Here is a 17,432-nt window from a genome sequence, read left to right on the forward strand (position 1 = left end):
CTTTCTCACCCGTCCGCCCTCCCAAATACCCCCACCCTCGCCCCCCTGGGGAGCAGCGGGAGGCAGCCCGGGGGGATTAGGGCTAAAAAAGAGCGGAAAAAATGGAGCCCTCATCCTCTGCTTCCACACAGAGACTGTAGGCAACCTGCTTAATGCTGCTGCCGCTGCCGCCGCCACTGCTGCTGCTGCTGCTGGCACAGCCAAACACGCCTCGCACTCGTGCCAAAACACATCCCTTTCTCTCTCTCTCTCTCTCTCTCTCTCTCTCTCTCTCTCTCTCTCTCTCTCTCTCTCTCTGTCTCTCTCTCGCTCTCTCTCTGTGTCTATACACAGAATCAACCACACGCTTGGCTATGGACAAACCCAAAAGCCTGAACACTTTCCCACTTTTTAAAGCACTTTTTAAGCCACGTGTGTGCTTGTGTATGCCTGTGTGTGTGTGTGTGTGTGTGTGTGTGTGTGTGTGTGTGTGTGTGTGTGTGTGTGTATGCCTGTGTGTGTGTGTGTGCGCGGGCGCCACGCTTAAATCGGCAAACAAATTTGCAGAGCGTGCGCCGCTGTAGCCGTGATATCTTTGCCGGTGCCGGCTGGCCCGTGTTTGGATTGGGATGAGTGTAGGATGCTGAATATTCACTTTCGCAAGCGTCAGGAAAAACCCCCAGCAGGATCCGGCGCCGCGGCCAAGCGGAGCCCACCGCTGGCTCAGAGCGCAGCAGGTTAGGCCTACATGCTGTTCTGGATGCAGGCTTGTAGTTTTGTCATTTGGGCACACCTTCCTTTCTTTCAAATTCAGTTTTCAGTCGAGTTTTGGAAAAAAAAAAATTAAAAAGGGCCAAAAACCCAACACAAAAAGCAGTCACGGGTGGCCCAGCTGTCTAAGCGCAGGTTTGATCCCCTCTAGGGTTGCCACAGCCGTTCATAGCTGGGATGAAGGAGGACTGTTTACCTGTAACTGACCTTGCTCTGTCTGGGTGGGTAAGAAGGCCCATCTGTATGTAAATTTCCTCTGTCCTGATTGGATGAACCATATGATGCCTGGTTGGAGAAAGAAAGTAGACCAACACCTCCATCACCTTCAAGAACTGACTGTTAGATCCACCCCTTGACAGGAGCCACTGGAACCAGATCATCAGTGTTCTTCACTTCACCTGGCAGTGGTTTTAATGTTATGGCTGATCCATGTATACTGTGACATTATGGCCTCACCTGTTTCACCTTTTCAGGTCATGAACTCTGTACGCACGGACGACGACCTACTGGACTGCTGCTTCAGCCTGACCCAGCCTTACCACATCCTCACCATCGAGCTGCACAAGGCCCGTGGTCCCACAACAGAGCTGCGTGAGGAGGCCCACCCCCCTGTAGTTCAGGCCTGCGTGTACGAATGGGCTCGCGGGCGGCTCCAGCAGCTCTCAGCTGCTCCCTTGCCCCTGCCCTCTGCCCCGCTGTCCTGGTGCCGTGACCCGGCTGAGCACTGGCTCCTCCTGGGCCTGCAGGACAGTTCTGTAGTGCTTGTACACCCAGAGAGTGGGGTTTCTGTGCAGGCTGTTTGCCCCATGCCCCCCTCGCTGCTAGCCTGGCACCCCTCCGGCGGGCTGGTGGTGGCGGCAGGGGGTCAGGGCGAACTGCAGTGTTTTGATCTGGGGCTCTCTCCTCTTCCGGTGCGGCTGGTCAGTGAGGAAGGGGGTGCCCCGGGCCACGCTGGTGCCAGCCTGCAGCTGGGTCGGCACATGAAGGTGTCCGGCGGGTTAGAAGGAGTCGAGTGGGCACATTCGCCTGTGACCCAGAATGCAGAGGGGCTGGATGTGCACGATCTACTCCTGCTCAGGTTCCATGGACGACCACTTGCTGCCCTGAGGCTAAAGCTGGGTGAGTAAATCTACAGTCTGAATGTTCAGCTATGATATGACTGCAGTTTCAATGAAACAGTAGAAGGCATATCGCCCCCTATGCTTCCTGTAGTGTACTACAGTCTGTCAGAATAAGCGTGTGGATCATATGAACATTATAGAGCATTAGAGAGCGCCCCCTAGGCTTCCTGTAGTTTACTACAGTCTGTCAGAATGAGCGTGTGGATCGTATGAAGATTATAGCGCATTATAGAGTGCCCCCTACGCTTCCTGTAGTGTATTACAGTCTTTTACATATTACCCCCTTTATATGTACACTGTTTATATATTATTATATTATATTATATTATATTATATATTTTATTATATTATTATATCAAGTCTAGAACGAAAGTCTGAAGCAGAACTCTGCAGTTCGTCTCTCAGACTTCAGAAGGGCAAAGCAAGGGTCCGTCTGCCGAGGTCACTCAATACCTGCCCTGAGGGGCCGCCGCCCACAGATGCATCGCTGGACGTTTTTTTTTTCTTTCTTTTTTTTCCGATAAATCATTTACTGAGGCTGAACGTCCCTCAGGGAGCCAGATAAAGTTTTGCCAATCAGAGGCAGATTGCCCCCAAAAGTTTAATTTACGACTCTGGAGGAAGGAGGGCGAGTCTCCCAGCAAATCAGCTGACAGTATAAAAAGAGAGAGAGCGAGGGAGGAAGAAATGTGTGTGTGTGTGTGTGTGTGTGATCTTATCGTTTTTGAATATAGAGATTTACGAGCTGAGAAGCAGGACCTTCAGTCTTTGCCTCCCTTCTGAATAGATTAGCAGTGATTGGCTGTAACTGAAGGGCTGCTCTGGTGGGAATGCGGTTCACACAGGTGTCCCGCTCAGCCGGGTGTGGTCAACAGAGAGAGAGAGAGCATTATAGAGCGCCCCCTACGCTTCCTGTAGTGTATTACAGTCTGTCAGAATGAGCGTGTGGATCATATGAACATTATAGATCATTAGAGAGCGCCCCCTACACTTCCTGTAGTGTATTACAGTCTGTCAGAATGAACATGTGGATCATATGAATGTTATAAAGCGTTATAGAGCGCCCCCTACGCTTCCTGTAGTGTATTACAGTCTGTCAGAATGAGCCTGTGGATCATATGAGCATTATTGAGCGTTATAGAGCGCCCCCTACGCTTCCTGTAGTGTATTACAGTCTGTCAGAATGAGCGTGTGGATCATATGAACATTATAGATCATTAGAGAGCGCCCCCTACGCTTCCTGTAGTGTATTACAGTCTGTCAGAATTAACATGTGGATCATATGAACATTATAGATCATTAGAGAGCGCCCCCTACACTTCCTGTAGTGTATTACAGTCTGTCAGAATGAACATGTGGATCATATGAATGTTATAAAGCATTATAGAGCGCCCCCTACGCTTCCTGTAGTGTATTACAGTCTGTCAGAATGAGCGTGTGGATCATATGAACATTATAGAGCATTATAGAGCGCCCCCTACGCTTCCTGTAGTGTATTACAGTCTGTCAGAATTAACATGTGGATCATATGAACATTATAGATCATTAGAGAGCGCCCCCTACACTTCCTGTAGTGTATTACAGTCTGTCAGAATGAACATGTGGATCATATGAATGTTATAAAGCATTATAGAGCGCCCCCTACGCTTCCTGTAGTGTATTACAGTCTGTCAGAATGAGCGTGTGGATCATATGAACATTATAGATCATTAGAGAGCGCCCCCTACACTTCCTGTAGTGTATTACAGTCTGTCAGAATGAGCGTGTGAATCCTATGAATGTTATAAAGCATTATAGAGCGCCCCCTACGCTTCCTGTAGTGTATTACAGTCTGTCAGAATGAGCGTGTGAATCCTATGAATGTTATAAAGCATTATAGAGCGCCCCCTACGCTTCCTGTAGTGTATTACAGTCTGTCAGAATGAGCGTGTGGATCATATGAACATTATAGAGCATTATAGAGCGCCCCCTACGCTTCCTGTAGTGTATTACAGTCTGTCAGAATGAGCATGTGGATCATATGAACATTATAGAGCGTTATAGAGCGCCCCCTACGCTTCCTGTAGTGTATTACAGTCTGTCAGAATGAGCGTGTGGATCATATGAACATTATAGAGCATTATAGAGTGCCCCCTACGCTTCCTGTAGTGAATTACAGTCTGTCAGAATGAGCGTGTGGATCATATGAACATTATAGAGCGTTATAGAGCGCCCCCTACGCTTCCTGTAGTGTATTACAGTCTGTCAGAATGAGCGTGTGGATCATATGAACATTATAGAGCATTATAGAGTGCCCCCTACGCTTCCTGTAGTGTATTACAGTCTGTCAGAATGAGCGTTTGGATCATATGAACATTATAGAGCATTATAGAGTGCCCCCTACGCTTCCTGTAGTGTATTACAGTCTGTCAGAATGAGCGTGTGGATCATATGAACATTATAGATCATTAGAGAGCGCCCCCTACGCTTCCTGTAGTGTATTACAGTCTGTCAGAATGAGCATGTGGATCATATGAACATTATAGAGTACCTCTGTGTGCGGTGATGCATTATGACCGTAAACTCACACAAACCTCAGAATGGCCGTAACTGTGTTTGAAATTTGACAAATTGTTTGTTTGTTCTGCTTGTTTTCTCTCGCTTTATTGTACTCCTTAACTAGTAATGACCGAGAGAGCGCGAGAGAGAGAGAGAGAGAGAGTGGAGGGAGAGAGAGAGAGAGAGAGAGAGTGGAGGGAGAGAGAGAGAGAGAGTGGAGAGGAACCTCTCTCCTGATCCGGAGCCAAGGTTTGGATGATGATGAAGAAGAAGCAGCGTCTTTTCCACCGGCGATAATTCCGAGCGTGTTCGCTTGTTTGCTCGCCCGCTTTACTTACTTACTTATTTATTTATTTATTCGTTTGTTTGTTTGTTTGTTTGTTTGTTTGCTCGGCGTGTTCCGTCGTGCTTGTCTAGTTCGGAGCGGCTGTGTTTGTTTATTGACTTATTTCATTAGGACTCCCGACATGATAGAGGGAGTGAAACGCACGCGGCGGAGAAGAAAGAGTTGGCACAGTTCCAGCGTTCCTGAGGAAGTCTCTCTCTCTCTCTCTCTCTCTCTCTCTCGCTCTCTCTCTCTCTCTCTCTCTCTCTCTCTCTCTCTCGCTCTCTCTTTTGGAGTTATCTCTCCTGGGCACGCGCCTGCTGCTGTTGTAGCAGTTTGCAGAGTGGATATGTGTGTGTGTGTGTGTGTGTGTGTGTGTATGTGTTGGGGGTTGGTGTGTGTGTGTGTGTGTGTGTGTGTGTGTGTCTGGCCGCTCCGCTCAGAGAGAAGAATAAGAGAGGGAGGAAAAAAGCAGGTTAATTTACAAGCACTAATCAAAGCGGAAGCAAATTGCCCAGCCTTGCAGTATTTTGTTATTAGAGTTGCATCATATAGGATGTGTGTGTGTGTGTGTGTGTGTGTGTGTGTGTGTGTGTGCGATTACCCGTGGAAGCTTTTGAATTCGAGTCAAATGCAGCTTGTAGCTTTTGATTTCCTCTTTTTATTTTATATCGCGTCCCTAATTATATATTCACAGGCCTGCAAAATAAGCACCTTTCTAACCGAGCGCCGGCGTCCTCCGGTGGTCATGCACGAGAAAAGGTGGAGCGAGGTTAACGCCCGCAGGACTCGAGGACCCGAAGCCGCCCTCCAATGCCAGCTGGAGCGCCGTTCACTTTGATTGAGGCATCTTAAAGGGCCCTGCCCATATGCAGCCGTATGCACACAGCACAGCCTGGCCACGCCCATCCAGCCAGCATGCTCACGTGGGGCTCACATTGTGGAACGAGGGCTAGGTGGGTTCCAGGTGGGCATGAGCTCCGAGTGGGTGTTACAGGGACCTGGACGGGCTTCCCATATGGGCTCCATTGTTTCAGCTGGGGTCCTGTGAGTGACGGGCCCTAAAAAGTATTAGGGTATTAATTGAGTTGTGGGCCCTGGCAGAACCCTGGTAATCTCACATGGGTCCCGTCTAGGCCGCATATGCAGTATGTAACCCAGATGGGGCCCCTGTTTAACCCTTCACTGACCCTGGTGGGCATCTGTATAGGGGGCCAACATGGAGCCAGAGGACAGAACCCACATACAGGCCCCACATGGGTGTATTAGCTGGGAAGGAGTGTGGCCCAACCTGGCCCAGTTCTGTAATGAGGTACATACAGGGCAGCCAATCAGAACAGAGCTCATTTACATAGATCAGATATGTCTTCTAAATAAAATCATCATAAAAGCAAGAGAGAGAGGGAGAGAAAGGTGCAGACAACATGATAGAACAACACACACACACACACACACACACACTTTGTAGGAGCCTATGCATGTGTGTGTGTTTGAGTTTATTGAGGGGGGGGGTTGCCATTCCCTTCCATTAATCCCCTTTTCTCTTATACTCCTTTTGTTGAGTGTGTATCAAAGTGTGTGTGTGTGTGTGTGTGTGTGTGTGTGTGTAAAAAATTTGTGTACATTATAGTGTGTGTGTGTGTGTGTGTGTGTGTGTGTGTGTGTGTGTGTGTGTAACAGAAGCCATGCTCAGTGGGGGTCCCGGCCTGCGCCTCTCTAATTTCTTGCCCGCCGTCTACATTAGCCACATTAGCGGCTCCTTGGGGCCTTGCAGGGGGGCGGGCGGCTAATTGCCTGCTTGTAATTTTAATTGGGCTCTCCGTCCCCTCTCAAATCAATTACGCAATAACCCACAAAAACCACCGCCTCGTTACACTCGTTACGCCATCGCCATCAGTGTGGGAGGTTCCGAGCTCATTCAGCTAACGCCACCTAGCCACGTCCAGCTCGGCTAGCTGAGTTACGGCTGGCGTACATGCACTTTAATTAGCCGCCTGGTCGTTAGCATAGCAAACTCACCTGCTGATCGTGTCTCTGCTTCAGCAGTTCTGAGCACAGGTTTCTTACCAGCATCGGTTGTCAGTGATGCTAGCTGCAGCGCTACTTGCGTCCACATACTTTTGTCCATATAGTGTATTTGTATTTGCTCAGTCACTGTTTCTTCTGAAATCAAGGGGATTAAAAGTTGGAGGGACTGTCTCTACTGTCCAGAGAAGAAGAATTCTACTAGATTTTGGAGCAGGTGCATTGCTGTGAGGATTTGGTTGCATTAGTGAGTTAGTGAGGTCAGATCGTTGGATGATCACCACTCATCCTCTTCAAAAGTACTGGACGGAGCTCCACCATCATCATTCCAGAGAACACAGTTCTTCCACTGCTCCACAGCTCCTCAATGCTGGGGGGCTTTATACCCCTCTACTAGCCCACGCCTGGCATCATTAGGCAGCATGGAGCCAATAGGGTCATGATGTTGATCTGCTCCAGAGAGTCCTATTCTATTGGCAGTACTTCTTCTCTACAGAGACTAGACAACCTGTGTGTGTGCATTTGCACATCTGTGTCAGCAGTGGGTGCAGCTTAAAGTAGCTGAATGCATTCGTTAGGAGGGGTGTCCACAAACATTTGGACATATAGTGCACGTGTCCACATACCTGTGTTCTACCACTCATGGACCACTGCACTAAAAGTGTAGGCCTGTGAAGAGCAGGGGCCGCAGGCGAGTGTTTTGAGTGGTCACTTGTTGCTCGTCTGAGGTCAGACTGGTGTTTACTAAACTGGGCCTTATGGGATTGTGTGGGTTTGTTTGTTTGTTTGTTTGTTTGTGTGTGGTCGTGTACAAGGCTCCATGAAATCACAAATTCAGGAAATCTTTGTCGAGGTTGTTTTATTCATATAGAACTTACTCCTGGCCTTTGTGTGTGTGTGTGTGTGTGTGTGTGTGAGAGAGAGAGAGTGTGTGTTCAGTTCCCTTGTTGAGAAATAGGCAAGGTTAAGTGTAGCTGCGATTGACTGTGGGTCAGGAGGATTAAACAGACATTGCATTATTAACACACAGGTGTGTGTGTGTGTGTGTGTGTGTGTGCCCTCAGGTGATCAACGCTTATTATGATCACACACGCCGGCTCTTACTGAAACTTAACAGAGGGAGAGACAGGTGGAAAGGTGTGTGTGTGTGTGTGTGTGAGAGAGTGTATATAGCTTTATTTTCAGCACCGCTCATTAATATGCATGAGCTCATTAACATGTTGATTTTGATTGGCTTGTCCTGAGGTGACGTATAAATGTGTTGCACCTTCATATTGCTCTTGCTATGCAGTAGCTGTGTTGTCTCAGGTGGTTGCTATGCAGTTGCTAGTTGTGTGCTATGATGTTGCTAAGTAGTTGCTGTGGTATCCTGTGTGGTCCCATAGCAACCACTTTGGAACAGCACAGCTTGGTGGTTCTAAGCAGTTGCTTTGGAATTCCAGGTGGTTGCTATATGGTTGCCAGACAGTTACTACTGTATGTGGTTGCTATGGTTTCTGTTCCAGAAGTGTTGCAAATGGTGTTTAAAGCGGTTACTATGGAACACCAAGTGATTTCTATACGGTTGCTGAGTAGTTGCGTTGGTATCCCATGTAACTTTTCCAAAGTGCCTGCTAAGCAATGCCATTGCTGTTCTAAGCAGTTGCTTTGAAATTCCAGGTGGTTGCTATGTGGTTACTATGCTGTTCCTAAGTTGTTACAAATGCTGTTTTAAGCACCTGCTATCGAATCCCAGGTGGTTGCTATGCTGTCTTTTTAAATGGTGGTAGTGCTGTTCCCTGTGGACTTTCAGGTGGTTGCTATGGGGTTGCTATGGCGGTTCCTATGCAGTTACTAGGTGGTTACTGTGCTGTTGCAAAGCAGGTGCTTTGGTATCCCATATTCTTGCTGTGTGTTTGGTCAGTGGTTGCTATGCAGTTGTGAGGAGGTTTCTATGCTTTCCCAGGTGGTTGCTCGTTGGTTGCTATGATGTACTTGGGGTTGCTATGCTGTTGCTTAGACGTGCTCTGCTGAAGGCCTGACTGTGCGTCTGTGAGGGTGTTCTTCAGCACTGTTCACACTGACTGAGTCATCTGCATCAATGATGCAGTGTGTGTGTGTGTGTGTGTGTGTGTGTGTGTGTGTGTGATTAAATCCATCTCTCTCTGAAGCCTGTGAGGTGTGTGACGTGGAGGATTGATCTGGATGTCGATGCAAATCTAACAGCACTGTCTCCATAGATCTTCTGCCACTTACTTAATGGCATTGACGAGGATGACACACACACACACACACACACACACACACACACACACACACACACACCAGCTTTTACATTTAGCATAGGATAATGAAAATGATCTACTGCACTCTCCTGAATGGACCTTTAATGTTTCTGATTAAGGATTTTCAGCCACTGAACGAGGGTTCCTTAACCCTGATAGTAGAACCCTTTCTTGGTGCTACACATAACCGGCTTCAAAAGGTTCCTTAAAAAAAACACCTCTACCAAAGCTTTTTCAACGGTCTGAAGAACCCTTTAACCAGGCAGAGAACCATTTAAGCACCCAAGAGGTTCTTTGAGTCGTCATGGTTGTGTATAGAACCATAAAGAACCTTTTGTGGAACCCTTCGTAAGAGTGCCTAAGCCTGTTACTAATCTGATACTTCCACCCCCATGCTTCACATGCCTTTTCATACCTTTGCTGTTCGTGTTCTAGATTGAGGTCTAGAACCCTTGAGGAACTCCTGGAAGAGTGTATGTGTAACTAGACCTTGTGTAAGAGTCAGTTAAGAGACAGTTATTTACATACCACTGTCAGCCATAACATTAGCACCACCCAGTGCCTAATATTGAGTTGGTCACTCTCGTGCCGCCACAACAGTTCTGACCAATCGAGGCATGGACTCCACGAGACCTCTGAAGGTGTCCTGCGCTATCTGGTGCCGACGAAAGCAGGATAAACTCTTAGTCTTATAGCACACGCTAAATGAGATGGTGTCCAAATACTTTTGTCAATATAGGATATAGCTGTTAAAAGTGCTAGCGGTTGTTTACACGGTTACCCTGGCAATAGGGATTGATTTGCCTGCTATGTTAGCATTAGCATCAAGCTAATGGCTAAGATAACAATAATAAAAACAGACGTGTGGAATTAAATAGATCTTAATTAGCTGTTATTGATTGATGCCTATCTGCTGATCAGTGCAGCGCCCCCCTCAGTGCACTAATCCATTGATTAAGCAATTGATCAAGCAGCTTATTGATCCCCAGCAGTCAGGTGTGTGAGTGTGTTTCCACCTGCTGTGAGTATTCTACAGGTGTGTGTTTGCGCTGATCTGTAGTTTTTTCAATGTGTGTGTGTGTGTGTGTGTGTGTGTTTTGTAGGTGTGTTGAATGGGGGTCAACTGGGGGCAGGCGAGCTCCTGCAGCATCGGCTGCGCTGTGAGGAGGTGGACGCTGCCCTGGGCATTTTGGGTAATATGGACTGGTGCATGATGGGAGCGGAGTGTTACCGGGCCCTGGTCTCGGTGACGGATCACCTGCTGAGGAAAGCCCTGGACGAGCGGACAGAGGGTGAGGGACTGTTGCTGTCCGAGCTGACCTGATCCTGTTTTACTTGTGATGCTTGGTGTGTATTTATGTACTGTGTGTATGTGTGTCTGTGTCTGTGTCTGTGTGTGTGTGTGTGTGTGTGTGTGTGTGTGTGTGTGTGTGTATATAGCTCAGTTAGAAGCTGCTCTGGGGATGTTTTATTCCCCGTCCAGATCTTTAACGGACACGGTCATACTGGAATATCGAGACCCCCTCAGCCGCTACGCTCGGAGGTTCTTCCATCACCTGCTCAGGTACACACACACACACACACACACACACACATTCACACACACACACATGCACACATAAAATAACAATATTCTTTTTTTTATTATTATTATTTCAGACACCAGCGGTTCGAGAAGGCCTTTCTGCTGGCGCTGGACATTGGAGCTCGAGACTTGTTCATGGTGAGGCATTCATCAACATATCTATACACACATACGCACACACACACACACACACACACACACACACACACACACACACACACTCTGAGTGAGTTTGATTTCAAAAATCACTTAATTTATTTCCTATCCAAACCCACCAGTGCAGCTACACGAGTCTTCTGAGTGTTATATGGAATGATGATGATGATGATGGTAAAGTAGTGGAGATCCAGTTCTCTTTAGGGACTACTTTCTGTAGCCGCACTACACCCTAAGGGCAGCATGTATCCCTCCACCATTTTAATGATCTGATTTTAAAAGCAGGTTCTAGAGCCGAACTCTTCTCAGAACTCTGGTAGAACAGTGTCTCAGGCATCAGGCAGCGTCTTCATCACCATTAGGTGAAGACCTTTCTGTGAGGAGCTTCAGTTTATTAGAGCTTCAGACGTCTGCTTCCCTTCACCTCCACTGTAGAACGGTTAACACACATCTTAACACTCTGGCCGTGGTTGGGTGTGAGGTGGGCCGGGGAAATCTCTCCTGGCCCGTAACGAGGCCGAGCTCCGCAGAGCAACAGTTACCCCTAGGCTGAATAGGGGGTGGGAGTGGGGGGTCTTTCACGGCCCTCGTGGCCGATAGTCTTTTCTTTCTCTTCCTTTTTGCTCCGTGTCTGTGCTCCAAATGAGTGTGTGTGTGTGTGTAACCCCTTTTTTTGGGTCCCTACACACTCGAGTGACACCTTCCTCTATTAGTGTTCACATTCTCTCTCTCCCCCCTTTCTCTCTCTCTCTCTCTCTCTCTCTTCCCGTCCTCCTTTCACGGCGCTCTCTCTCCTACCAGTTCATTCATCGCTAAGTGCTGCTGCGGAGGTTCTGATTGAAAAGGTGGAGCTGAACCTGTGGAGCCTGAAGGGGGGGGGGGGGTGTAGAGAGAGAGAGAGAGAGAGAGAGAGAGAGAGAAGGGGGACTAGCAAAAAGGTACCCCAGACCTGTCATTGTTAGGGCGTGCAAGCAGACGTTGGACTCTAAAAAGGAGGAAAGACAGAGGGCGTAAAAGAAAGCGAGAGGAGGAGGGAGAGAGAGAGAGAGAGAGAAAGGTACCCTGAAAGGGCGTGCAAGGAGACGTTAGCTGTAAAGAGAGAGGGAGAGAGAGAGAGCAAGAAAGAGAAAGAAACAGAGCGAGAGAGAGAACTACCCCAACCTGCCATTGTTAGGGGCGTTCAAGGTAGTGCTAGGGCATAAAGAGCATAAGAGAGAGAGAGGGTCTAGCAAAAAGGGAACCCCAACCTGTCATTATTAGGGCGTGCAAGGTAATGTTTGACTGTGAAGAGGGAGAGAGGGAGAGAGAGAGAAGGTCTATCAAAAAAGGTACTCAGAACCTGTCATTGTTAGGGCGTGCGAGGAGAGGTTAAGCTGTGGAAACACAAAGAGAGAGAGAGAGAGGGAGAGAGAGAGGCTTTGTCAGTAGTGCCGTTTCACCCTATAGCTGTGCCACACACTAATTAGCCACAGAAGTTAAATTAACCTCCCTGCAGGAGAGCTGGAGCGAGAGAGCGAGAGGGAGAGAGAGAGAGAGCGAGTGGGGGTCCTTGTTCTATCTGATCTCGTACCCTCTCTGGCCCGGGGGTCCGCTGAAACAAAAGTTTGGGAGGCCCCTGAGCAGCCCGGGGTGAGAGGACAGTTGGAGTCCCTTTGTTTCCAGAAGAAGAAAAAAAGAGGCCTGGGCGAGTTTCTCTCTCTCTCTTTCTCTCTCTCTCTCTCTCTTTCTCTCTCTCTCTCTGTGCTTTTTGCGAGGGGCCGGACCACCTCGCCCTGGACAGTGGGGGGCAGAGGGGGGAACGGAAGGAGGCGGAGTCTCTGCACCCTACATCGTTTTTTGGAGAAACTGTGCTGTAGCAGAGGGTGGTAGGTGTTTCTAATAAAGTGGCCAGTGAGTGAACGCACAAGGGAGATGTTTCCGATAAAGTGGCCAGTGAGGAAGCATAAAGTGGGTGTTTCGGATAAAGTGGCCAATTAGGAAGCACAAGGGAGGTGTTTCCAATAAAGTGGCCAGTGGGTGGAAGCCCAAGGGAGGCGTTTCCGATAAAGTGGCCAGTTAGGAAGCATAAAGTGGGTGTTTCCGATAAAGTGGCCAGTTAGGAAGCACAAGGAAGGTGTTTCCAATAAAGTGACCAGTGTGTGGAAGCCCAAGGTAGATGCTTCTTATAAACTGGTAGTGTGTATGTGTGTATGTGTGTATGTGTGTATGTGTGTGTGTGTGTGTGTGAGCTCAGATCAGTGTTCTGTGCTGGTTATTCTATTATGAAGGCTCATTAAAGGCATTAGAGTGTTAAATTCTCGACATACATCTGATAAAGGACTTACACAAATACTCACCTACTTACCTGGATTACAGGTGTGCTGCTGGGGGTTGTGTGTGTGTGTGTGTGTTTGTGAGAGAGAGTGTGAGAGCGATTGTGTGCATGTGTGTTTGAGTGTCGCAGCAGTCCAGCGCGCGGCTAAAAGGCCGTGGATGGGCCTGTTTTAGGCTGTAAAGCTGTTAAATAAATAAGATTAGTGCTCTCGCGCGCTCTCGCGCTCTCTCTGTTTGAGCTGCTCACAGTACAGTCTGTAATATCTGATGGTTTATGCACAGAATTATTGTTATCCCCACTAAGTCGACTGGATTCTCTCTCTCTCTCGTTCTCGCGCTCTCTCTTGCGCTCTCTCTCGTGCCCACTCTCCCCTTTGGTTGATTTGATCCCTATGAAACAAAGGAAATGAAGCTTTTTTTGGGGTGTTTAGCTTTGAGAACACAGGTGTTTGTGTGTGTTGCCACTTTACAGCTTATCAGCCATAACATTAGTACCACCGACAGGTGAAGTCAGTAGCTAACACTGATGATTTGGTTCCAGTGGCTCCTGTCAGGGGGTGGAGATATGAGGCAGCAGGTGAACGGTCAGTTATTGGTTGGCTTAGGCCTTAAGACCACAGTGTTAAGGAGGTGGTTTTAATGTTATGGCTGAGTGGTGTTGGTTCCTCTGTCTCAGAGAAGGAGCTGTATTAGGAATGTAAACGCCTGACATTTAGAGTGAACGTTGGGAGGCTAAATGGGGGTTGGAGTGATGATCAGATAGGGATACTATATTCCATTCTGTAAGATGAGAGGGTTGGAAAATGGCATTTTGCAAGTGTGTGAGCATGTGTGTGTGAGTGTGTGTGTGTGTGCGCGTCGATGCCCACCTTGCTCGTAATGAGAACAGCTAAACTCTCATTTCAACATGAAGAGCGTCCCTCTCTCTTTCTAAAAGGTGACACGTCTACCCCTCCGCTTCAGAAACCAGGCAGATAAGATCCAGACGGAGTTTTACATCAGAGCGAGAGCGAGCGAGCGAGAGGGAGCGAGGGGGGCCGAGAGGGGGGCGAGGGGTAGCGAGAACAAACGTGGCTGATTTTTTTTCTTTTTCTTTTTCTTATTTGAAAGTTTGATACTCATTTCATCCAGGCTTCTTTTTCTTTCTCATGTCGACTTCAAACAGGTCACTTTATCCTTTTCCTTCCTCCTAAAAGACAGGAAACGCTCGGCCATTGTCCAGCCAGCACAGATTCATTTCAGATTTCGCTCTTCCTTCAAAGGACCTGCATTACGTGGCCCGGGACAGCGGAGAGGTGGCGCTGGCCAATGTAGCCAAGAAGAAGGCCCAGGAGCTGGACATGGTGGAGGTCGCAACATCTGACGCAGGTGAGGCAAAGTTCGAAGAATACAGCTGTAAGAAATATCTTATTTACATAACTGTAAAGTTCAAGAGAGGTCCTGTTATACTCTGTTAGGTCTAAGACATGTCTGATTATGAATACCATTGAGTCCAGGACAACTCAGAGAACCAGTCCTAGCACAAATACCACGGAGTTCAGGGCCAGTGTCAGAACAAATACCATTGAGTCCAGGACAGGTCCTAGAACAAATGCCATTTAGTCCAGGACAGGTCCTAGAACAAATACCATTGAGTCCAGGACCAGTGGCAGAACAAATATCATTGAGTCCAGGACCAGTCCGAGAACAAATGCCATTGAGTCCAGGACCAGTCCTAGAACAAATGCCATTGAGTCCAGGACAAGTTCAAGAACAAATGCCATTGAGTCCAGGACCAGTCCTAGAACAAATACCATTGAGTCCAGGACAAGTTCAAGAACAAATACATTGAGTCCAGGACCAGTCCGAGAACAAATGCCATTGAGTCCAGGACCAGTCCAAGAACAAATGCCATTGAGTCCAGGACCAGTGCCAGAACAAATACATTGAGTCCAGGACCAGTCCGAGAACAAATATCATTGAGTCCAGGACAAGTTTTAGAACAAATACCATTGAGTTCAGGACCAGTCCAGGACCAGTACATTACTAATACTATTGCGACCAAGACAAGTCTAAATATTATTATTAGGTCCAGGTTCAGGCCTGAACACAAACACCATTGCGTCCAGGACAAAATACTAATACTACTGTGATCAACACTAGTCCAGGTGTACTCTATAAAGTCTAAGACACAGAGTCCAGGACATGTCCGTCATTCACAGCTCTTAGAAGGGTCTGGGTTTGGGTTTCAGTGAACAGTTAGGATCATTAACATGAAGTCACACATTTAGAGTACCGCTGACCTCTGAGGTCAGGAGAGCCCAGACTGTGGAGTTGAAGGGAGCAGAGGAACCTGGTTTGGGAGAAGTTCTCAATGCCTCAGATCCGGAGCGCTATCCTTTAATCTCCAACCTTCAGCTTCTGAAGCTTCGATGATTAAATATTTACCCCTTCTTGTTTGAAGGGGGGACAGTGTTTGTGTGGGTGTGTGGGAAGCACTGACGGAGGGTCTCAGTAAAGCTCAGACAGAGAGAGAGAGAGGGGTGAGGGGGGGCATCTACATTAGCGGAGGTGGTAAAAAAAAAAAGAAACGTACTGATGAGACTAGGGAGGTGTTTAACTTCTCACACGGAGGTCACTACCTCAGGGTGTGTGTGTGTGTGTGTGTGTGTGTGTGTGTGTGTATGTGTGTGTGTGTTTTTACTACCCCCCCCTCGCCCCCACACACACACACCCTTATAAGCCTCTTAATTATGTCCTTGATGATTTCCTTGCTCCCTTTCCTCCCCGGAGCAGGCCCAAGGTGCTTCACAGCATCATCAGAGAGAGAGAGAGAGAGAGAGAGAGTGCGCGAGAGGCAGAGAGAGAGAGAGGCATAGAGAGGTAGAGAGATTGGAGGAGAGAGAGAGTGTGGTTGGCAGCGTTTACAGGTGTTAATAGTAATAGTAGAAATGCTGCAGTTGTATATACCCCAATTAGCCATAACATTAACACCACCTGCCTATTATTGAGTCTCTGGTGTCCTCTGGTATCTAGCACCAAGATCAACGTTAGCAGGAGTCTTGTTGTGAGGTGGGCGGGGCCTCCATGAGCATCGATGAGCTTTAGGTATCTGTGACCCAGTTGTCTAGAACGTCACAGTTCTTGTCAAAGTGCCTCAGAGTCTTACACTCGCTCACTTACGCTCTCAGTAAGAATCTGAGACTCTTTGACTAGAACCACACTGTGACGTTCTAGACATATATATATATGTGTGTGTGTGTGTGTGTTCTCATTTCAGATGACCCCAAGTCGAAAGGCCGTAACGGAATGTGTGCTGCTTCTGCCGCTGATGCCCACCCCCCCACAGAATGGCCCTCAAACACACACCGCAAACCGCCTTTACCCAGTGCTGAGGGAGCCAATTCCAGCCAAACAACCAAGACCACAGTATCAAGGTGTGTGTGTGTGTGTGTGTGTGTGTGTGTGTGTGAGAAACACAGCTTATCTCAGCATAAAGGAACACAAATAAAGCCATATATATATATATAAATGTATAATAATAGTTTATAGTGTATTTACATTTGCATAATAATGTGTATAATACATATTATTATTATTATTATTATTATTATATACATGCTTATATATGTATGTTGCATATATATTGCATACAGCAGGGCTCACACTGCTATGCTAATATGCATTTGAGTGAGATACTCACTGTGTGTGTGTGTGTGTGTGTGTGTGTGTGTGTGTGTGTGATTATTTCATGCTTCCAAGCTGATTACATACTCTCACTCTCTCTCACTCTCCATTTATTTTCCCCCGTCTATCTCTCTCTGTCTCTCTGTCCCCTCTTTTCATTTTTCTCCAAATCTCCTGTCCCTGATTGGTGGGTCGGTAGTGTCCGCCCCACAGTGGACGACTCTTCTGCTTTAAGCTGCTTTTAAAGTGTCCAGTAAGAGGGTTATTTGGGCTGGTGTGGTCGGCCAAATCAAATGTTGTTTTACTCCGAGCGGTGTAATCTGCTCTCTGATGGAGCGGCATTGTTTCTTACACCCAGCTCAGAGACACGGAGGAGCGGCTTTACTGAGGCCTGGTGGCAGAGCGAGAGCGAGAGCGAGAGCGAGAGAGAGAGAGAGAGAGAGAGAGAGAGAGAGAGAGAGAGAGAGAAACAAAGAGGAAGGAAAGTGGAAGAGTGAGAGAGAGAGAGAGAGAGAGAGAGAGAGAGAGAGAGAAACAAAGAGGAAGGAAAGTGGAAGAGTGAGAGAGTGAGAGAGTGAGAGAGTGAGAGAGTGAGAGAGTGAGAGAGGGAGAGAGGGAGAGAGGGAGAGAGTGAGAGAGAGAGAGAGAGAGAGAGAGAAACAAAGAGGAAGGAAAGTGGAAGAGTGGAA

At 47.7% G+C, this 17,432-nt stretch overlaps 1 protein-coding gene across 2 annotated transcripts in view; it reads left to right on the forward strand.

Moving 5' to 3' along the window:
• The window catches only part of wdpcp (WD repeat containing planar cell polarity effector), an 81,822-nt gene that overhangs the window by 57,235 nt on the left and 7,155 nt on the right, over positions 1-17,432 (forward strand). Inside the window, exons 10-15 of one of the 2 annotated variants that reach the window (XM_072690095.1) lie at positions 1,224-1,869; positions 10,127-10,315; positions 10,464-10,587; positions 10,683-10,746; positions 14,340-14,445; positions 16,337-16,493. In XM_072690095.1, the coding sequence (XP_072546196.1) occupies positions 1,224-1,869; positions 10,127-10,315; positions 10,464-10,587; positions 10,683-10,746; positions 14,340-14,445; positions 16,337-16,493 (1,286 nt within the window). Of the gene's footprint in view, positions 1-1,223; positions 1,870-10,126; positions 10,316-10,463; positions 10,588-10,682; positions 10,747-14,339; positions 14,446-16,336; positions 16,494-17,432 lie in introns of those variants that run through there. The other variant, XM_072690096.1, reaches the window with a different exon arrangement.

This window comes from Salminus brasiliensis, chromosome 10 (genome assembly GCF_030463535.1).
Source record: "Salminus brasiliensis chromosome 10, fSalBra1.hap2, whole genome shotgun sequence".
NCBI lineage: Eukaryota > Metazoa > Chordata > Actinopteri > Characiformes > Bryconidae > Salminus > Salminus brasiliensis.